Here is a 22,775-nt window from a genome sequence, read left to right as displayed (position 1 = left end):
CTCTTAAATGTAGTGAATTCCAGATTAATCTGCTTAGCCAGCCATTTATGGTTTTAACAACGATCCCATAATCTAAAAATAAGTTGTTTCTCTGGGACTTTGCTTGTCATTAAAAGAAAGAAAAAGAAAGAAAAGAAAAAGAAAAAAAAAAAAGAGAAAGAAAGAAAAGAATAAGGAGGGAGGGATGGGAAAGAGCCTGGCACTGAACCTTCAGGGTCAGGCAGGTTGTCCATCCATCCTACCACCTCTCCATCGATTGCCCATCTGCCGGGTAGTCCCGCGCAGAGGAGTATTTTTGGCAAAGGGCAGGAGGAGGGTGCAAAGCAGACGAGTTGAATTACTTTGTGGTCGGAGGAGCTGGCAGTTGCCTGCGAATCCAGTTGGATTTGTTTTCTTTTTAGAACCGCGTTGTTCAGAAACACTGATTTACATGTGGCCTGTAGCGAGCAGCTGGCACATGCCCGGCCGCAAGCCAGCGGTGACTTGCCGTTGCATGCAAACTCCAGCAGAAGGGCCAGCCGGGCAGTAGCTGAGATTCCTGTTCCTGGGAAAAATATACCTCTTTCGTAAGCCAGACTGGCTGGGTGTTGCACTCTCGTGCTCAAAGGTGTGGAGAACTGCACGTAGGAAACCAGAGATGAACAAAGGATAAGGATTTAAGGTCCAGCTCTCAAAATTTTTGAGCGCTGGTTCTCAAAATAGGTGCTTCCTACCCTGATTTATTGAGAAGGAAAGCTCAAGTCTTTGTTTTCCATGTTGTTGTCCATGTTTATAGAATATAACACTCCGCTCTCATATTTTAGGTCCCAAATGCCATCCGAACTGCACAGAAGACCACTGCTGGGGCCCTGGTGAACAGAACTGCCAGACATGTAAGCCTGCAGATTAATTAAGAAATACCTTGTGTGCTCTGACATATTAAATTTCTATCTAATGAAAAACTAACCTGTCAAGCGCGAATTAGCCACACGTGTTTCACACTTCAGTCCTTCTCTGCATCTCGCTACGCTGGGTCTCCTGGAAGCCCACCACGGAGGGACGTGGCCTGCTTCCCCCTCTGCAGAAGCACAGACAAGGGGAGGACACCCGTGCCCGCTCCCCCCGAGTAGCTCCATTTCTGGAGGGGAAACCTGGGGGTTATTTGACTTGGGTCTGGGTTTCCCTGCAGATGTGCCGCTCCTCCGGAGGCAAAAGGCTGCAGCTGTCTCCCGCACTGAAAGGGTTTGCCTGTCGCCCACAACTTGCTCCCATCTGCCCTTGAGAACGTTTATTCTTTAGGTTGTTTTACCATACAAGAGAGAACGCGGTGGCTGTGTGGTGAATTGTTCGCCTTCCTGCTATTTCCCGCAGAGCCATTCTGCAGGCCAGTTAACAATACTTCGGATTAATTTCTACAGCAGCGTAACCTGATTTTTGCTGGCTTTAATTCCTCTTTTTTGAACCCCCCTAGGTTTCTTTTGTAGGCACAAAAGATGTCACCTTCATGTGGGTAATCACACTGCATACCGTACTCAGAGGACCTTTGGAATGCTCTCAGAAAACGTGTAGCTATTTTTTGATTTGCAAATGGATATATTTGGCATTGTGAAGTTGTTCAGTTTGGTTACCTGTGCTTTACTGTAAAACTTGGCAGGTGGGATGCTTGCCTGACATTAAGAGAGCACCAGAAACATCCATTTAGAAGTGCTTGCGATTTTGCAAGGCTTTATTTTTCCTAAAGAAAAAGTTGAGGAGGAAGACCATCTCAATTTGTTTCACTACTTCATTATTTCCTTTTTCTGTCATAAGTGGGGAAATGCATTGTTTCTGATTCTTTGTTTTGTGTAAAGTTCAGTGGGAAGCCTGCTGATCTAGACACAGCGCAAATGAAAGCAACATCTTATCTTTGGTTTGCCACTGCAAACCATCACCTAAACCTCAGTTTCTTGCTTGCAAATATCAGGTCAAATCTTTACGTTTTCTGGAGCATAAGCAAAAAGGAACATACAGCTTTTCTCTCTTCGTTTAGTATAAGCTTTAGGTTTTTTCAGTCAGCTCTGCAGTTTGGCTCTTGAGGTGTGCACACAAAGCCCTTCCCAGGTCGGTCCCCGCAGTTGATGCCGCACAGCTGTCCCAGGGGCTTGCCAAACCTCAGGTCTCAGCCCTGGAAGCTTCCAGCATTTACAAACTCTTGCTGGCTTGGGGAGGATGACTAGGAGTGCATAAACCCTTTGCAGGCTCTCGCTCCCCTCTCCAGGCTTTTGAGAATCTGGCCAACTGAAAATGTATCCCACGTTTCCATATGTGGGAAAGTTTGGGGGTGATACTTATCTTTCCCCTTCAACAAACGTGGGATATTCTGTATGAAATATAAACGTTTGCTGTGATATATGTTTCCAGCAGGAAGCTCTAGTCAATAGCTATCAAAGTGACGAGCTGTTTTACTCCCCTGCTGATGCTTATGAAAAAAATCATATCAAAATGCTGCTCGTGTAGAACAATGTGCCTTTTATTCCCATTTCTAGTTGAACGGAGGAGTTGCTATCAGAGAAGCTAATGCATATTGTGGAAATAATCTGTTTCCTAGAAAATAAACAATGTCTTGTTTACAGACCTGCAAGAAAAATGGAATAATACAGTTTGGATACAAAAGTGTGTGATAGGAAATACGATTGGTTTTTTTTAAAATCACTGTTATACACCCTGTAGCGGGCTGCAGTTCCCAATAATTTTCTGTTAATTAACAACCATCTGTTTCGGACTTACAGGAATTCCTGATGATATTATAACCCATTGGTGCCAACCGCAGAGTTGATAACAGTTACTGTAGTGTGCAGCTGAAACGCTCAGGGTGCTGCAAGGCAGCTGATTAGCCATCAGGTCTACCTCATCAATACCAGGGTCTCTGGTACTAACACTTGCTATCCATTAATTTCTGGGTTGTTTGTTGGTTTGTTTTGGGTTTTTTTTTCAATTGTACTGATTATCTTTTTTCCCTGCTCTGATATTCAAATGGAGACGCTTTCCCGATTCTCAGCAAAATGTTGCAGGCAGTTTTTGCTTCCCTGCAAAAAGCTGAATCAGGGCCAGTTCTTCCTCTGGGCTGCTGCACTAGTGCAAAACCCTGTGGGAGTTGAGTAATGAAGATAAAATTTGGCCATGGAATTGAAGCCTAAAGAAAAATAATACAATATGTGTATGAAATCAGTTTGCTGAGTGGATCTCCCCTCTCTCTGCAAATTTCTGAAATATTTTCAGTGCGCTGAAGGGATCCTAACACCACACCAACAATGTACAGTTTCCTGTTATAGTAGAGAGTCCTGGCAGTTCTCCTGTTGTGTTGTTTTTCCCAAAGCTAACACCAAAAATAACAGATTTTCTAAACAAAATGGAGCCAGATCCTGCTCTATTGCCCAGCTGTAAGATGCAGTGACACTACGGGGTTTTTCTTGGTTTGGGCATTGATGCCACAGGGATGTGGGTGCTCTTTCTAAGCAGGACACAGTTTGCTGGCTGGGACCAGAGTGCTTAGCACCTCGCAAGAGCCAAGATAATTACTGCTGAACACAACCCACCCACACCAGCTCTCACCGCTCCCAAGCTTGGGCCTTTTATGAGGACAGAATGCGCATCCCATGGGGAAAATCTAGCACAGATCCTGCACCGGACCTTTTCTCCATATTCCTTGATCTCATTGAAGCTTAAACGTTCTTCACTCATGATGTTTTTCCCTTTTTTCTTGTGTCTTCCAGTAACGAAAGTCATCTGTGCCCAGCAGTGCTCTGGCCGGTGCAGGGGAAAGGTGCCCAGCGACTGCTGCCACAACCAGTGTGCCGCGGGGTGCACGGGGCCTCGGGAGAGCGACTGCCTGGTAACGATGCTACACCACCACCATAATTGCTTAAACGGCTGGCACGGCGAGGCAGACTTTCAGCTGCATGTCCTCTAGCCTTAGAATCATAGACTCATAGAATTGTCTAGGTTGGAAGGGACCTTCAAGATCATCTAGTCCAACCATCAACCTAACTCTGGTGAAAAGCATCTGCAGATGGTCTGCGGATCCTCAGCTGCCACCACGGTGCAGGGGTTTTCCATGCCAGCCCAGCTTTGCCGTGTACTCTCGGCGCTAGTCAGTAATAATCTCAATTTACCAAAGCAAGGAGTTGCAAAGGGAATCAAATTCGATGGATCTTCACCTTTTTTTATGTTTCTTTGTACTTCAGACATGAAATCTAAGTTTCCCTTTCTGGTTTTCAGTTGCTACAAAAACATTGTGTTTAGGGAACGCTGGGGCAGTGAGGGGGGAGAAGGAGCAAATGGAGATTTTTTTTAGGGAAAAATAAAAAAACATTGCTTTTCTGCGAGCGTTTCAGGGGGTTGGTGCACGCTGTGTTTTTAACGCTTCCCCGTGTTTGCACTACATTTCACTCTAAATTAAGTGACACTCGGGTAATTGCCACAGAAACCATCCGGTCTGGGTTTTGTTGTTGTTATCTGTATTCCCGGTCCCCTTATAAATTGCGTGGCTGTGGCGCCCTTACTGGCTCACAGAGAAGACAGTTATTCTCTCTCATCTGGAAAGCCAGGGAAGAAAAAGGGGGAAAAGAGAGTGATTATTAATTTAATGCAGAATTATGTTGGAAGAACCAACTTGTCCTTCATAAATGCCTGCTAAATCATTCATTACCTGCAGCCAAATGTAATGTAATGGCTTCAGTTTAATATTTAGCCAGAAAAGTCAGTAATCAGCAGGAAAGAACTTGATTTGAGTTAGGTTATTAAAAAGCAGCCAAGAAAAGTACCTTTCGTCTTGATTTGGTTACTGCTTGTAGGGAAAATTCTTCTAAGGCATGCAGATTTACTCCTGTTCCCACGTGAATTGCAGCAGCTCTTCACCAGAGTGCCAAGGTTTCTTGTTCAGAACAAGAAAACCTCATGTTCTCTTTTTTTTTTTTTTTACAAATATTAAATTCAATTGCCCAACCTGCAGCAACCTTTCACCTTCAAAGCATGAGGGACCATCCCTACAGGTGCCTGGGATTTCCATTAGAGCTAAGCAGGCAACAGATGAGCCCACCAGAGTGTTATTAAAGAGCTGATGTAAAACCATTGTCGCTTTTTAAGGAGAAGGTAGTTTAATGGGTGCTGTTGTTCAACGACAGGCATGCCGCAAGTTTCGGGATGATGCTACGTGCAAAGATACGTGTCCCCCATTGGTGCTGTATAACCCCACCACCTATCAGATGGATGTCAACCCTGATGGGAAGTACAGCTTTGGAGCCACCTGTGTGAGGGAATGTCCACGTAAGTTCATTTCAGGTTGCAGCAACAGAGGAAGTGGGGGATTGGAGGGAAGTGGGAAGGGACCTGTGTCGTCCCTCTGTGTTATGGCCAAGTGCAAGGGTGCTTTCTTGTTCTCTTCAGCTTCTGTGGGAACTGGGAACAGGTGACAAAAAGGAGAGAATAGCTGGTAAAGAAGACAGCCTCTTCAAACTGGCTGCATCCGTCACCTCCCCTGATTTTTAACCATTACATTTTGACTTCTGGAGATTTTTCTCTTGATGGGGGAAAACAAGCATCTTATGAGAATCATCAAAACAACAGCCAAACAAGTCATATGGGATCAATCCTGTGGATTACCAAAGCATTTTGAACTCTTAACTGGTTCTTTATTAGGACTGATAGAAAGTAATTGGTTCAAATACTCCCTTTCAAGGGCTGTGATCATTGTTTCCTCTACAGATGCTTGCTTTTTCTTTCATGCTATTCCATGTCCATGTTTTTTTAAACCATTGAGATTTATGTGTAAGAGAGGGTTTAGCTTACAGAACTGATATCCCTTTCTGAGGCTGACCGTTGCCCTGACTGGCCCTTAGCCTGGAGGAGTGAGCGCAGGCGAGGGATCAGAGGTGCTGTGTATTGATCCCGATTATGGCACTGCTGCACAGCCTGACCTTGGCAACCTTGTTTTATCTTTCTGTGACCCTTCCCCTCTCTGTACAATGGTTGAGAGCATTGTATGTCTGTCTAGCTTCAAAGGATGTTGGGAGAATTAGTAATTAAAGCCTGTACTTTGCTAATTATGCCAAAAGTTCAAAACCCCTTTTTCTTCCTAGCACTGAGGTGCCTGTGCAGCCCCCAACGCACCCCTCGCATTTCAATGATCTTGGTATCCTTTTTTTTTTTTCCCAGACAACTACGTGGTGACAGACCACGGCTCCTGCGTTCGTTCTTGCAATACCGATACTTATGAAGTGGAAGAAAATGGTGTTCGGAAGTGTAAAAAGTGTGATGGGCTATGCAGCAAAGGTATAAAAAGCATGGAATAACCCAGTCAGGCTTTGAGATGCACTTTGAAAAAGTGCATGGGGTTCTGACCTTAATTAAGTGCAAATTCAATAGCCAAATCCAGTGATAGTTTGGAGATCTGACAAGTGGTTTGATCAGAAACCATGGCTGTGGAACCTGCTCTCCAACCGGGATACACCACAAGTACAGCAGATAAACTGCGTGTTGTGTGCATGTGTATCTTGCACATCAGCCTTCTCCTTTGTTTGTCTTTCCCAGTGTGTAAAATGAAAATGGGCCAAAGATAGAGAGGGGCGTGTGCCAGAGCTTGGATGTAGATATGCTTGGACCAGAGCTGCACAGCCAGGCAAGCAGGAAGCATTTATCCTGTGGTGCTTTCTGAAAAGCAAAAGTAGGCAAAAGATTTATGAAACTCTTCTTACAGTGGTAGGTTTGACCGTATGGGAGTGCTTTCTGGACTAATGGCATCTCTGTTTTGTGGAATCATAGAATCACAGAATGGTTAAAGTTGGAAGGGACCTTAAAGATCATCGAGTTCCATCGCCCTGCCCTGGGCAGGGACACCTCCCACTAGACCAGGTTGCTCAAAGACCCATCCAGCCTGGACTTGAACACTTCCATGTGATTGGGCTTCACTCTTCTCCCCCCTGACTTTTGTATCTCTCTTTTATCAGTGTGTAACGGCATCGGAATAGGTGAACTTAAAGGGATCCTCTCCATAAATGCCACAAACATCGACTCCTTCAAAAACTGTACCAAGATCAATGGGGACGTCAGCATTCTCCCAGTTGCATTTCTAGGGTGAGTAGCCTGCAGATCCTCCAGCACTGGAGAAGGGCTAGGGAGAAATTCAGGCTGAGCCATTCTTTTCCCAATTCCTCATTCTGTGTATTTCAGTGATGCCTTCACAAAGACCCTACCCTTGGACCCCAAGAAGTTGGATGTCTTCAAAACAGTCAAAGAAATATCAGGTGAGCAATGGGTTTTAAGCTGAGATGTTCTTTGATTGGTACTGCCAAAAACACAAAGGAAGAGGAGGGAAATTTTTGAAGCGCGCGAAGAGAAAAATGCAAGCGAATGGTTTCTGTCTCTGAGCTACCAGGGGTCACTGTTCACAAAGGTGGTCAGCAGCTCCTCGCCAGCATTACGCCCACGTAACCCATACTGCTCTCCCACCCAAGGTGTGTGGTTTGGCCAGACCATCCCTTCTGCTGAACTGTCAGCCCCAGCAAAGACTAAAGGCAGAGGAGATCCTCAGCCACCCAAGAAGCATGTGGTGATGCAGAGGCGTGCCACTCCGGCTAAAAAAAGCCAAGTGTGTTTCTATTTGTGGAAAACCTTTCAGCAACTCCTTAGGGAAGCGTGCTCAGTGGCTTGCGTCATCCTCACAGAGACGCCCTCTCCAGCCTGAAGAGCTCTTCCTTGGGGTGAATGTGTCTCCACAAGCGCAAAGTGGCCAGTGGAACACTCAGCCGCCGTCTTGCACCAAGTATCAATTAAAAGTAATTTCGTTCAGCCCATTATAAAATGAGCGCAACATCAGAGCTGGGTCCACAGACGTGACTCCAGTTCCCCTTTTCTTTCTCTCTTTTAACTGTCTAGATCCCTTCGGGGTACCAATGACTAACCCCAGAGCTTCATACAGCAGCCTGCAATTTCCCAAATTCCCCCTCTCCTCCCGAGTGCCTTGGCTGAGCAGGGAAATCTGCTTGCCTTAACAAATCCACTCCGAGCGGCTGTCTGTTCTGCTCCGTTTCTGCTTTCTCTTCAGTTTTCCCGTTCCTCGAGGGCAGCTCATGAATGGGATGGAGCGATGCCTTTCTCCCACGGCAGCGGAGCCTGCAGCCTCTCCGCCAGGGTATCTGGCAAGAGCCATCACCGCGGGTGGCTCGGTGTAGCAGGATGTGCAGCTCACTCTTGCACTCCTAAGCCCTCATGGTGGGCTAAGAAGTAAACTGTTTATAAAACAGGGTCTAAAAATATCTCCCTGATCCCTAAAATGTCATGTTTCTCTGAGATTCTCAGATAAGCACAGGGAAAGCACAAGCACCGTCTCCCAGCACAGGAGGTGCTCAAGGAGGAGGTTCTGCTGCCAATACTGTCTGCGGTTTTGTTATTGTTATTATTATTATTTAATCTTCTTTTCTTCATTTCAGGATTTTTGTTGATTCAGGCCTGGCCCGATAATGCTACTGATCTCTATGCTTTCGAAAATCTGGAGATTATACGAGGCAGAACTAAGCAACAGTAAGTAAATCATGTGCCAGAGCGACTGCCAAAGAACATCTGTTTGGAGCTGTGTTTGTCCGAGCGCACCAGGGTATACCAAGCGGTGGGACGTGGGTGTCCCCAAACTGGTGCAAAATGGGAAAAAGCCTGCGGGGAGTCGAGCACCATCTCTGTAGCGGTAGATGACGTGCCCTGGTAGGATCAAACCTGCAGCTCTGTGCTGCGTGTAGAGGGCTGTGCTGAGCCTGCTTGAGGACCAGGCTCTCCCCCACCAGCCTGGAAATGCAAGCAGGACAGAGAAGACTCTTTGAAGGCCAGGGCAAGTTATGATGTGGCCAGGAGCACTTTGGGATTTGAGGTAGCTGGGCAGTCAGGGGTGGAGACGATGGCTACCCGGCAGCGGATCCAGTGGCAACACTGGCAGTGTATCCAGTGTCCACCCAGACTTACCCCAGGAGGAAGGATGGCTTGGTGGACCAGTACAAAATAATAGCTGCTCTACCTACAACCATTGTGCGACATCATTTATTTGACAGAGCGCATATGTCCTGCCCGTTTTAGCTTAAAATGCACATGCAAAACCAGATACGAGCATTGCAGTTGTTTTATGGTGGGTACGTCATGTACCAGGTGTTACGCTTAGAGGGCTGGGCAATGTCTTGCTTGAACAAAATTGAGTTCACAGCAACATATGGTTGAAAACCAGAAGAAAAATGTGCTGAGTTAAACCCTGCTAATTCTTTCTCCTGTGTTTTCTTCACTTTCTCCATGTCCATTTTAGTGGCCAGTATTCCCTTGCTGTTGTTAACTTGAAAATACAGTCCTTGGGGCTGCGCTCCCTCAAGGAAATAAGTGATGGAGATGTTGCCATTATGAAGAACAAGAACCTCTGCTACGCTGACACCATGGACTGGCGCAGCCTGTTTGCAACTCAGAGCCAGAAAACGAAGATTATACAGAACAGAAATAAAAATGAGTGTGGTAAGTCAACACTGCCTTCTCGCCCCCTCCGGAAGCACATGCTAAAATGCAAAAGTCATTCGAGCAAGGCTTTTTTCTCTCTGTTCTCCTGGCTGCAAAATTCATCAGTGTTACTGCTTTAATGAAGGTGCTGAGGGAAAAGTGGGATTTTTTTTCCCCACTGAGGATGTGGACTTCATGGTGTCCAGCAGCTGGGAAGGAGCTGCTTCACCACTACGGGCATAGTGAAGCCACGTAGGTTGAAGGACACAGAAGCTAAGTCCAAACATCGGTTGTTTTTGACAAGGTTGAAGCTGTTGTTCAGCCATGCTGCTGTTGACTGCAGTGGTCCCTGGGCAGAATTCTCCTTGCAGAATACGAATTTGTTGTATTTTGGACATTGATCATAGAATCACGAATGGTTTGAGTTGGAAGGGACCTTCCAAGATCATCTAGTCCAACCCCCTGCCATGGGTAGGGATGTCTTCCACTAGACCAGGTTTCTCAAAGCCCCATCCAACCTGACCTTGAGCATCTCCAGGGATGGGGCATCCAGAACTTCTCTCTGGGCAACCTGTTCCAGTGTCTCACCACCCTCACAGGAAAGAAGTTCTTCCTTATTTCTAATCTAAATCTACCCTCTTTCAGTTTAAAACCATTACCCCTTGTCCTGTCACTACAGGCGTTGGTAAAAACTCTGTGTCCATCTTTCTTATAAGCCCCCTTTATACGTTGAAAATTCCCCAGTAGAGTCTCCCTTCTCTTCTCCAGGCTGAACAACCCCAAATGGTTCAGCCTTACACTGGCTTAGCTTTATTATACAGCTCTTAAGCTGTCCCAGAGGAGCTCGTTCTTACTTTGAAAGGCCGGAGTCACTCTTAATTTCAGGCTTTGGCAATTAAGAGAAGTATGACGATTCCTCTTCCATATTGCCAGGGCCATTCACGTCCACTTTGGACCAGGTTGGAGAAACTGGCTGGTCAGGATGCCGTCACTTGCAGTGCTGTGTTTGCTGTCTCTCCTGCCTTGAGGTTCATGGCATTTTTATTTTTTTTTTAATTTTTTTTCTGTCTCTCTTTCTCTCCCAGCTGCTGCCAGGCACGTTTGTGACCCCCTGTGCTCGGACGTGGGCTGCTGGGGCCCCGGTCCCTTCCACTGCTTCTCCTGCAGGTTTTTCGATCGCCAGAAGGAGTGTGTGAAACAGTGCAATATCCTGCAAGGGTAAGGTGTCTGGGGGGTACTTGAGGTTTTGGCAGTGACTTGGGGTTTTAGAACATGTTATAGCAAGGAAGAAAGGATTTCACCAGCTTTGCACAGATGTTGTGTGAGCACAGTACCAAAAAAAAAAAAAAAAAAAAGAGGGAAAAGCCGGGAGCTGAGGTAGTTCTCCTTCCCTGTGCAGCATTACTTAGGAGTTTGCTCCGATCGCAGCGACTATCCTGAAAACATCCCCTCCGGCCCACAAGGAGATTACCTGGAGACCCAAGGAGGCTAAGCCTTACGCTTCCTTCCTCGAAGAAATCAAAGAGCTTAAAGCCCCGGTGAAAATCCAAGCTATGCCTGTCCCATCAAGCACGCGGGGCGAGAGGCAGAGCCAGTTGCGGTCACCAGGAGCTCCGTCACCCCCAGATCGGGGCTTCTCTGCTCGGGAGGCTTCCTTACTGCAAAGGGACCCTCATATTTGCTGAAACGAGGGGCTCGCCCTTGCAGTTTTGCAAAGTTGCAGTCAAGAGAGAATGAGCTTTCATCCGAAAAGCACCAGGAGCAGCAATTTCTGGCCAAAGTTACTGCTTTCGGCTTCTCTCAGGCCAGGGAAAATGCGTCGCGTCAGGACTGCGGCTGGGTCCTTCAGTCCATTCAACACGTGGTGTAGGCGGGAAGGGCATGGAGAGCACTGAAAATTACAGGGATTTCTTTAATAAATCTTCCAAAGTTTGACTTTTAATAATCATGAGAGTTAAGCAAGTACTCGATAGGGTGCTGGTTCCCCTGATGTTTGTATTTCTCTAGCAACTTGCAGTTCAGCCGCTGTCTTTTTTGTAAGTGAATTCCCTCCAGCAGCTATTATGACCTGAAGGGCAGATCTGGGCATTTTTTTGTGTCAAATGATGGGTAGATTTAGTTTAATTAATAACACCATCACTTGAAGTGGAACAGCTTTATTGCTATTGAAACCATCTGTTCCCAACTTTTATATTTTAATGATTCATTGTGTGTTGTAGGGAGGGCATGAATTTAATTATCCGTGCATTGCTGTTTAACTTTCTTAATTATTATTTGGAGCCTTGGAATCACTTGAGCTGTTTTTGCTGATCTCTTTGCATCACTACCATTTAAAAGCCTTTGGAAATCATTGCAAATATTCCATGTCGTTAGCTTAAAAGGGAAAGTAAACTAATTTGTGGTGTGCAATCTGGAGTGCCATGTGTTTCACCAAATTTCCCTTACTCTTACCTCCCCCTGGTTGCACTGAGCAAGTGCTACTGGTGTAACCGGGAGGGTCCCCCTGTACCTCCTCCTGCCTCAGTACCATCATCCCAGTCTAAACTGGAAAAGACACAAAAGGAGAGAAGACCAGGGTTTATCAGTCGCTAATCAGCCTGGGTTTTAATTTTTTCTTTTTTTTTTTTTTTTGTGTGTGTGTGTGTTTGTTTTTGTTTTGCAGGGAGCCAAGAGAGTTTGAAAGGGACTCCAAGTGCCTCCCCTGCCACCCCGAGTGCCTGGTGCAAAACTCCACCATGTACAACGCAACCTGCACTGGACCAGTAAGAGCAAATTCCGCTTAGCAAACCTGCACCTCACGCCCTGTATTAATAACATATTTCCCACGTTGAAATAATCCTGAGGTCTCATTTACCCTTCTCCGGGATCAGGCGGAGATGAGGGTAAAAGATGGCAAGGTCTGGGAGCAGGGGGACAGAAACGGGAGAGGGAACCTCAGGGTATTGTTTCTCTTCCGTGTCACCCATCATAGGTGTAATCCACAGCCGCAGACGTTGTGGGGCCTTTCTTTTTCGTGTCTTTTTACAGGAAAAAATAAAAGTAAGGCTTACTAACATACATGACGATACGGTCATTTGGTGAACTTTTCAGGAACATGTAGTACTCAACAGCCAAGTTGGCATGAACAAATTAAATTTCCTTATTCAGAGGGGAAGAACTGTTAAAAATAGTGGATTAAAACAGTAACTTTTTGCCTTTTTGAAAACCCATGAGAAAATTGTGATCAAACCCAGATATTTACTGGAAAATATTCAGGAAGGCGGGTTTTTTACTTATAACCATGTTCCCTCTTCTAACTAGGGTACAGTAAATACATGTGCTAAAGTAATTGCAGGTGTAAATGATGTTCAAAGGCAGTCAAAACAAAACAATTGGATTTTCAAAATTTTTTAAATATTCCAAATTCATTCAAAAGCTCCTTCTACAAAAGTCCAAACAGTGTGCTCTTGCCAGTCAGCCAGAGTTTTCCTCAATTTTATTCTCCTTTGTTTTGAGAACACTCTGCTGTGTTATGAAATGTCCAATTTGGCAAAGATGAAAATGATTTTGTTCAGATCAAACATATCTTAATTGTAAAATTCGAATTCTCATTTGTTTTTTGGTAATTGAAATCAAATCTCCTGCTTCCCTCAGAGATCCTCCTCTGTGCTACTTAACCCAAGTCTTTAGAAACATAGAATCATGTAGGTTGGAAGGGACCTTCAAGATCATCTAGTCCAACCATCAACCTAACTCTGACGAAAAAACCCATCACTAAACCATGTCCCCCAGCAGTATGTCAACCTGTCTTTTGAACACCTCCAGGGATGGTGCCTCAACTACTTCCCTGGGCAGCCAATTCCAAGGTTTAATAACCCTTTCAGTGTAAAAATTCTTCCTAATCTCCAAACTGAACCTTCCCTGGCACAACTTGAGGCCGTTTCCTCTTGTCCCATCGCCTGTGACTTGGGAGAAGAGACCGACCCCTGCCTCTCTACAACCTCCTTTCAGGAGGTTAAACAGCTCTTGCCATCCCCTGCAGCCACTGAGTGTTCAACCCTTGCCCATCATCAGTCTGCAGAGTCACTGCTCAGTGATTTGAAGCATTTCCATCCTCCCTTCTAGCTTAGACCACCATGGCCTAAGGGATGTTATTAACATTATAAGCTCCTTCAGGTGGTGACCACCCCCTTGTTCCATATTTGCCCAGTGTCTTGTAATCAGTCCATTATAGTAGTCATTAGACATTACAGTAATTAAAATAATCTTCCCATAGCATGTCTTAACTATAGTCCCACTGAAACCAGCACTGTGGATCTGGTCTGTTTTTTCTTCATAGTAGAATTTGACCCAGAATTGCTGGCTTCGCTGCTTTAAAATATTTAGGGCATTTGTGGTGCTGTCATAAATAAATATAAATAATAATGAATAAAAACAGTTCTGCCAAAAATGGCCAAAGGCAATGCCTTTAAACACAAGCTAAGCGCTCTTCAAAGTAAAAAAAACTCTTGGACTCCTTGGGTTGCCTCCATTATCCCCTGCTTCTCAGAAGCAGAGGAAAAAACCTGTGTTGAGAATTAGGAAAATAATGATTTTGAGGCCAATACTTCAGGGAGGTGTCAGCAGGTCCAGCTCTATGGTTCTAAGTTGTGTGATGGTAGATTGCACCAGGCAGCAGCCTTTGAGCTTACCCCTTATCAAATTATTCCCTATTTTAAATGAAAGACGCAAACTTTCCAACCAGGCAGATGGCAGGGGGAAAAAAAAAAAGCAGCAACAGTGAAACTCAAGAAAATATTAACTTTAAACATCAGGTACTGCCTTTTGTACAGTCCATTCTATAATAGCAAATACTTGCAAGAATATCAGGTGGCAAAATAGGTAGTATTTAGCAATATCAGGTAATAAAACCAGGTGATGCTGAAAACTTCTAGCAGTTGAGGGCATTTTGATTTATCCTCTGGATTTCCTCCTGGATAGTCTGATATAAGGGCAATACAAACAAGCTGTTTCTCTTTGCAGGGCCCTGACAATTGCGTGAAGTGCGCCCATTTTATAGACGGCCCCCACTGTGTGAAATCCTGCCCGGCGGGGGTTCTGGGTGAGAACGACACCCTGGTCTGGAAATACGCCGACGCGAATGCCGTTTGCCAGCTTTGCCACCCAAACTGTACCCGGGGGTGAGTAATATCTCGGGCTGAATGGAAACAGAGGAAGGGGGGGGGGGGGGAAGGTAGGGGAACAGCTCGTCCCGAGCTCTTTTCTTTCCTAACAGTCTCATTTCAAACCACCAAGAAGAAGAAATGGCAGGGAGGGAGAGAGGTCAGGAGTACAAAGGTAATGTAAGCAGAGCACGGCGGATTTTGTAAATAAGAGAAGTTCAGTGGCACTTCATCTTTACACAGAAGGCAAAAGAAAAAAAAAAAAAAGGAAAAAAAGGTTTTGGGGGGTTGAAACAGGTTTGTTTGTTGATTTAAATAGGAAACTTCCTGGAATTTTACAGAACTCATCCATTAGTGATGTACTTTTTGGTTTTTTACCACCTGGCTTGGTGCTGAGTTCTCTGGTTTTGGGAGGCACATCAGTGACATCTGGTGGATGTCACGTTCCCGGGTCCTATTTTTATTCTGCGCCTTTGATTTTTTTTTTTTTTTTTAGGAGGGAAATTCCGGTGGGGTACCACAGTGACTTTTTTTTTTTTCCTTCTTTACATATGCTAGCACCTGGTCTGAGTTTAAAGCCTTGCATGCCTCCTGTGTGTGCCTTTATTAATGGGTATCACAATAAACCCAATCTGTATGAACCATTTTTGTCCTTGTTTGGAGGCGTGCTTAATCTGCCACCTGCAATGAGCTGTGAATTGAACTGTATTTAACCTACATGACAATAAGTAACAGCTCTCTCTTCTCCTGGTTTCCAACCTGCAAAGGACACGGATTGCGCAGTAAAAGACTTTAGGGTTTGAGGCTTGATCGTTGGACTGTGATGCTTTCAGTACAAGAAAACAGACCATGTTTGGTGCCTTTTCCTCTACTGGCCCCTGCCCTGCACCCTGCAGGGTTGTCTCACCCAAAATCCTTCTGTAATATGCCCGTAATAACGTGTTGCAAGAGAGAAGTTGTAACATATTCAGACCAACCATCATCCCACTGTATACTAGCTAATTCAACTGCTGGGTCATTAACAAGCAGAGTGCGCAGGTCCCCACTTTCGTGGAGAAAAAGAGATGAAGGGTCAAACCAGCAAGTAACATCCCTTCCTAGAGCTTGTAGTGAATTCTGTGCTCTGGTTTTCAGACGGTAGCTGAAAGGGTTCTTAAGCCTTGGAATTGGCTGCCCCAGGAAGTGGTTGAGGCACCATCCCTGGAGGAATTTAAAAGACAGGTAGACGTAGTGCTTAGAGACATGGTTTAGTGATGGTTTTTATCAGAGTGAGGTTGATGGTTGGACTAGATGATCTTAAAGGTCCCTTCCAACCGAGACAATTCTATCATTCTATGAATGATCTTGGTTGGGAAGGGATCTTAATAACTTTGCTCTTTATTAATGACCTCAATAGTCCCTACTGATACAAACTGGCCACTGTGATCCAATATCCTTCTTCAAACTGGCCACATGGAAATGTGGCTGATTACTGGAGCAGCATCTGGCCAAGGCTTTCCACTCCGTGGCCTCCGTAGCGAGATCAAATAGGAGACTCGAATGAATGCAAACTTGGAGAACATAATCTGCCAGACGTGGATGTAACCATGAGCCATGTGGTGGCTCTTTGCGCATAAGCAAGTCCCCAGAGCAGACTTCATCAGAAAAGTCAATTCCTGCCTGGGTTTAGCAGTGGGTGGGTGTATCACAGGCGTCTGGCAGGTGATGGGGGTAGGGTAAGGAGAGGTTTTTTAAAATTAGGGGTACCCAACATATGCCTCAGTGTATTTGGCCCTGCATTATTAAGACACAGTATGAAAGTAGTATCAATTTCATCTCTTATGTGAAAGACCTGGGCTAAGTTTGCCACAGTTACATTGTGGAGATGCTCAATGGCCAAGTTCAAGTTGCTGGCCAAATGTGGGAGAAAAAATAGGCTGTATCCCTGAAAGGCTCAAGAGAGCTGGAAGAAGGCAGTGTTAACTATTTTTCCTTTGCAGTCGGGACATCTGAGGCCAGTGGCATCGATGGGTAGGGAGCCAGTGTCAGAGGCATGGTGTGGGAACCTGCGGTCTGGTGCAGCATTGTCCCCCTGGAGGCAATCAATCCGTAATGCCACTTACTTCTCTTCACGCCCTTCCCTCGCTGTGCTGCGGGAATGGGATGTGTGCAGCAGTGGGTGGAAAACATCTGTCTTGCGAAGTTTTTGCATCCTTAGAAACCACAGTCTCAGCCATTTCTGCATGACAAGAAACAACAACTTCATTTCTGTCCCTGTCCAATTTCACGGCTAGAGCCCACAAAAATCGTACCAGCATGATTAAGTGCGCTAACTTCAGTAGTCATGCAAGTAAGGGTTTCCAGGATTTGGCTCTATTTTCCTTATTTGAAGAAGCTGCAAGTTAAGAGGACTTCTCTTCCCAACTGAGCTTTGTCATGAATTTTACTTTAGGTGTGCTTACTGGTGGCGCATCGCTTCCTTTGTATCGCCATGAAGAATCTCATCTAGTCTCATTTCCTTTGCTGTGTTCAGCCTTCATTAGGAAACAGGAGGGACGTAGCTTTCTCCTGCTCAGCCCAAAAGATCCCTTCTTTCCCATTTCCCCTGTAACCTCTTGGGGATTTTGTACACCAGCCTCGTTTTGCTCTGCCTCTAGTCCAGCTGAGAAAATACGCTCTGATAAAGACAGTGACGTCCCAAAAAGTCCTGGAATTGCCCCATTTATACCTTCAGCAGCTAATGACACACACCAGCTTAATTAATTTGCTCGCTGTTGAAGGACCGCATTTTCTCTAGCCACTCTCCCAGACTACAGGAATTAAATTCAGCCACAGCCACTGGGGGGGTGGAAGAGCAAGGAGGAGAGAAGCCACCACTGTAATTAATGGCACTGGTTGACAGGCGCTGCCTCTGCAGTGGCTGCCAACACTACGTGTCCCACCAGTCTTCATGTCAAATGCCAGGGAATTTTAGGGGGGCTTGAGAAATCATCCAGGGGGTCCGAGAGGGAACAGCGCAGCGCAAATGCGATGCCTTTGTCACACTCTGAAGGTTAATGAGAAAGAAAGGGCAGAGGAAAGTTCTTGTCAGGCTTTAAAAAGCCCAATGGTTTTTCATTTCTTTTATGACTGTGAAGTAACTTGAGGTGTTACGGCGTGAGTCCCCTCTGAAAGACCATAAATCGCAGCAACCTGGCTGTTTTATATCAAATTAGGAACTACGGGTGGAGGAGAAAGTTGTTAAAATCTTGATGGATTTCGGAAATAAATAGCTGTGTCCATACTGGGATGAGTAACATTTCCATAGACAGATGAAATGCTGAGTTCAGGATGCAATAGTTTTCAGGGACTGTACACAGCATTAATTTTCCAATAACTGGAGAAATATTTCAGAGACTACAACTGCTGCTAGATTCTATCTGATGTATCTGTAAGATCTTGAGGCAGTTCATAACACAAGGTCACATTTCTCAGTTTCTGTAAGCAGAAGAAAAACGATTCAGGAATGGAAAAAGTGATTGTTTAGATTCCATAAAACCTGGGTTACTTATGTTGGGTGTCATCATTAAATTCCACATTAAGAAAGATGGTTATATTTAGTCCTGGATGGGTATTTGTCATAGGCTTTATTTCTCCTTTGACTTGTGAAATGAATCAGAAAATCACATGGGATTTGAAAAGCACAAGCTGATCTCTCATTTTCTTCCCAAACACCTTTTTACTTTACCCCACTAGACTCGATACTGACGGATTTGTGTGGGAAATAATTTTAAAAAGGAAGGGGACAGATGAAAATCCACACTTCTCCTGCTTCTTCTTTCTGATGTAGGGAAAATAAGTGATCAATCATTCCTCAGACTGTAGATACTATCCCCTCAGCCGTTATTTTTTTGCTGGGAGGAAGCGCATGGAGTACATGCCATCGTAAAGTAACGTGGCCAACCAGAATTTTTAGCAAGAGATAATTTGAGGGAATACAGCCACATTCCGAAATAAAGTTGAAGTCTTTTAATTTCACATCCTTATCAGGGGAAGGCGCACATGCTTTTTTTTGCATTAACGTGTAGAAATTCATATCCGGGTGGTAGAGCATGACAGGATGAGGTCTTGGGTCCTAGATCAGTTTTCTGTTGAGCACCCAAAGCAAGATACATCTCCTGTATGTAAGCGAGCTGGTGGTTCTGCTCTGCGTGTGTTTAGTTACACAACTGAGCAAACAAACCAAGCCGTAGGCAGACAGGGAACACTAACAAAGCCGGGCGCCTGGGATCCGGGAACCGGTATGCACAGCACTTCCAGCGTGTCCAGGACACCAGGATGCACATTCTTGCATGGGAGCCCAGTGAACTTACAAGACCTTCCAGATGCTGGGTCTTAGAGCACTGTGTTGGCCCAGAGACAAGTCAAATACACGAGGGAAGATCAGAGTAATGAAAACAAACAAACAAACAAACAAACTCCCCCCAAAATGAGTAGTTGCTTCACCTCTTCCTCCCCCAGACCTAGATCAAGTTATGAGATAAGATCTACAACTCCGCCTGCCATTTTGAATTTTTTCTGGTTCCTCTTCTTGGCAAGAGGTTGTTCAGAGCAGTTCTCCTGGCACGGGCTCACTCCTTACCCCCTCCTTGACCTCCTCTGGAGTTGTTTTGGGATGATGCATTTTCTTTAAGTCAGCGCAGGGAGCGGATACCACAAACTGGACTTTTCTTCTTGCTGTGCTCTGTTTTTCAGAGGTGATGTAACCCTCTCTGTAATGCTCTCCTTCCTCGGTAGACACCACAAAGACCACAATTCCCATGAAGAGCATACATCTTGTAGCCCAGCAGCGCTTAGGGAATGCACGGTGCCCATCAGACCATCAAGTGAATGCAGTCACTGTGTTTTCATCCATGTTGGTTTTTTTGCACCAGGCTGCCAAAATGGATTTCAGGCATTTTAAATGCAAATGGAGGGTGAATGACTTGCTAGTGGAGTTTCTGGCTCTCTGAATAACTGTCATACCTGTTTACATTACCAGTAATTTAAGATCTTAGATTCTGAAAGAAAAATATCATGGACACATGGCTACAGACAAAGGGAGTGCTGTCAAATCCTGTTTTCTGATGGGAGCATTTATCTGCTACCCAAGTTTTCCATTGCAACAGAAAGTCTGGAAATTAGAATCTTTTACTTACCAGGAAACAAGGGTTATGCAGGAGGGTCTGCAGCGACACGTTTCCATGTGGCTTTCTGCCCTTGTGCAGGGGAGAGGCTACGTCTGTCCTCCTCCACCATCAGCCCTGAGCTTCTGTGCTAACGGAGACGTCCACACAGAGCCAGGGAATCCAGGTCCATTTGAATTTTATCGACGTCCTCCCCCCATTCTACCACATGATAGAAAGCTGTTTTAAAATGTTCTTTATACTGAGTATGCAGCATGACTGTGCCTCTAGATAAAAGATTTTGGAACAAGACCATTGACTGATATTTAATAGTGTGTTTGACTGTTATAAATTCCTGCGTTAATACTTGGACTGCTCTGAAACATGAACTTTTCGATCAGTAGCACTCCTCTTAGTTGGAATTACAGGAGTATGTATGCCAGAGCTAATATGTTTGTAACGTTCATTTGTTTTCACAGGTGCAAAGGGCCAGGTCTTGAAGGCTGTCCAAACGGGTGAGTATTTAATTTGCTACAATTAACGACAGAGCTGAAAAGAATGCATGCGTGTTTACATTTCCAGGCTGGGACTAAAGTTAAGCCTTCAGCTCTGTACAGGGAAGTGACAGATTACAGCAGACTCTGACCTACAAAAATGATTTAAAGAACTGAGAAATATCCCTACCGGCAAAAGACTCCAAAACCTTGTTCTGCTTAGTTCGTTTGTCAGGGTGAGACCTGGGATCTGTTCCTGGAGAACGAAAGGAGGAGCTGGAAGAAGAAAGGATTCAGGGCTGGTGGCGGAGAGAGAGGTGTTTAGGATTGATATGGTTACCTGCGTTACAGGGGATTCATCTCAGAGACCCGGGGGGGGGGGGATCCCTTCCAGCCCTGTGATCTGTACATCTCCAGCCGCTCCGTGCACAGATGGACCTTCATTCTTCACACTAGATCTTAAGTCGCACTGTTTGGCCCCAGGACTAGGTCAGGGTCATGCAACAAGCGAGCAGGCTTGCCTGACTAAGAGAAAGGGATTTAGCTTCTGGCCAAAAAGTCATGCTATGGCAAGATAAATTCAGCCTAGAATTACTGTTAAAAAGTGACCGTATTTAATAGTAATCCCTGGGGCAACTTAGAAAGAGCTGTGACGGATCTCTAAGTGCAGATCGGAAAAACAACCTTGGAAAACAGGTTTTTCTTCTCAACTTAAATTTGAAATGACCCAGGCTCTGCTAAACAGGCAGCAATCTGTACGTACAACGTGGATGGTTCACATGTTACCTGGTACCTGGGGAGGAGGGCTAATGATTGAAGTACAGCATGACCCTTAGAGCACAGCCTGCCCTCATAACGGTGAGACGTCAGCTTCATTGCTGGTGCCACAACTGCGTGTGCCTTCTTGATACCACCTTCTCTCCACGTGCTTCGTGTATCTGATCACATTCACGCTGCCCATGGCTGGCATACACAGGCATCACAGATTTGATGCTGATGTGCTCCATGGGTTTGTCAGAGGGAGAAAAAAAATCCCTTTACTTAAGCTCCGAGGATCAGAGCGAAGACTTTGAGCAGGTTACACCCCAATCATTACCGAACAATGGAAGAAAAAAAACTCAAGCGAGGAATGGGATATAGGAGGAGGTTTTCAACCTCCTCTCCGTCTGCCTCCCTTGACAGACCATCAACGTAACTTCCACTGTGCTTTGAAACGAAAGCATACAAAGTTGTCAACACCTCATCTGTGTGGAGCACCTTTTCTTTTCCCTCCTGCTTTGCGATGTTAAAAATCACCATTGTTACACAAGCAGGCTCATCTTTGCAAGGCCCAGTTACTGCCATACCACCGCAGGAGCAGTTTTAAAGGAGAAATAAAAGTGCTTTGTTTTGGTAAAGGGGGCGTGAAAATATGGAACAAAAGTAGAAACCCACCAAAGCAAATGCCACAAAAAGGGTAGGCGCAGAAGGCTGTGCAGAAACGATTGGCAGAAGACGGAGGAGATGGCTGAACAGTGGAGCAGAAATTTTCACTGCCAAGCATAGTAAAATTCAGGATGGTCTCTCATCAGCTCTGTTCTTCTGATCCTTCACTTTTTCTTAAAGAATAAAACCAATAAATACAACCACTGGATGAGGAACTTAAAAGTATAGATGCCCAAGGTACCTGAAATGTCAAATAGGCTTAAGTGGACATCCAGAGAATGCGTTTCATCAAAACCTAAGGCTTCGTGCAGTCTCTGTAGGGCTTGTTTTTTAATTCTTACGCTTAAGCGGGTTTTTTTTTTTTTTTTCTTTCTTTCTGTATCCCCTCCTGTCCTGCAGCTCCAAAATCCCGTCTATCGCAGCTGGTGTTGTCGGAGGTCTCCTGTGCCTGGTGGTGGTTGGCTTGGGCATCGGCCTTTACTTGCGGAGGCGCCACATCGTCAGAAAGCGGACCCTGCGCCGGCTGCTGCAGGAGAGGGAGGTGAGCACCCCCACCACGGCCATGCCGCCGGCTGCTTTATTTGGGGCAGGAGGTGCCGGCTTCTTCCTACCAGAGGATGAAAGCACCGTGCATCTGCCTTCTAATTCAACAAGCCCTTGGGTTGGCCAACACATGGCCTCTGCCATACCGGTCGGAAAAGAGGCAGCGTGCACCTAACACCTTGTCACTTAATCTCAAGTCTTATCCCTCTGGATATGAATTTCACAGAATCAGGGAATTGTCAGAGTTGGAAGGGACCTCTAGAGATCATCTAGTCCAACTCCCCTGCCAAAGCAGGGTTGCCCAGAGCACATCACTCAGGACTGCATCCAGGGGGGTCTTGAAGATCTCCGGAGAAGGGGACTCCACACCCTCCCTGGGCAGCCTCTTCCAGGGCTCTGGCACCCTCACCATAAAGAAGTTCTTCCTCATATTTGAATGGAACTTCCCATGTTCCAGCTTGTGCCCCTTGCCCCTCGTTCCTGTCACTGGGAACCACTGAAAAGAGTCCGGCTCCATCCTCCTTCAACCCACCCTTTAGGTACTTGTAAACATAGATAAGGTCTCCCCT

The 22,775-nt window shown here is 45.5% G+C and overlaps 1 protein-coding gene across 2 annotated transcripts in view; it reads left to right on the top strand.

The window, feature by feature from the left end:
- Positions 1 to 22,775, top strand: part of EGFR (epidermal growth factor receptor) — a 49,367-nt gene that overhangs the window by 4,559 nt on the left and 22,033 nt on the right. For both annotated transcript variants that reach the window (XM_074146502.1, XM_074146503.1), the window contains 13 exons: positions 804 to 872; positions 3,732 to 3,850; positions 5,142 to 5,283; positions 6,172 to 6,288; positions 6,963 to 7,089; positions 7,186 to 7,259; positions 8,445 to 8,535; positions 9,299 to 9,498; positions 10,566 to 10,698; positions 12,143 to 12,242; positions 14,482 to 14,639; positions 20,224 to 20,259; positions 22,063 to 22,204. In XM_074146502.1, coding sequence (XP_074002603.1) covers positions 804 to 872; positions 3,732 to 3,850; positions 5,142 to 5,283; positions 6,172 to 6,288; positions 6,963 to 7,089; positions 7,186 to 7,259; positions 8,445 to 8,535; positions 9,299 to 9,498; positions 10,566 to 10,698; positions 12,143 to 12,242; positions 14,482 to 14,639; positions 20,224 to 20,259; positions 22,063 to 22,204 — 1,508 coding nt within the window. The remainder of the gene's footprint in view (positions 1 to 803; positions 873 to 3,731; positions 3,851 to 5,141; positions 5,284 to 6,171; positions 6,289 to 6,962; positions 7,090 to 7,185; positions 7,260 to 8,444; positions 8,536 to 9,298; positions 9,499 to 10,565; positions 10,699 to 12,142; positions 12,243 to 14,481; positions 14,640 to 20,223; positions 20,260 to 22,062; positions 22,205 to 22,775) is intronic.

This window comes from Numenius arquata, chromosome 4 (genome assembly GCF_964106895.1).
Source record: "Numenius arquata chromosome 4, bNumArq3.hap1.1, whole genome shotgun sequence".
Taxonomy (NCBI): domain Eukaryota; kingdom Metazoa; phylum Chordata; class Aves; order Charadriiformes; family Scolopacidae; genus Numenius; species Numenius arquata.
This window is presented reverse-complemented; position numbering and strand designations above follow the sequence as displayed.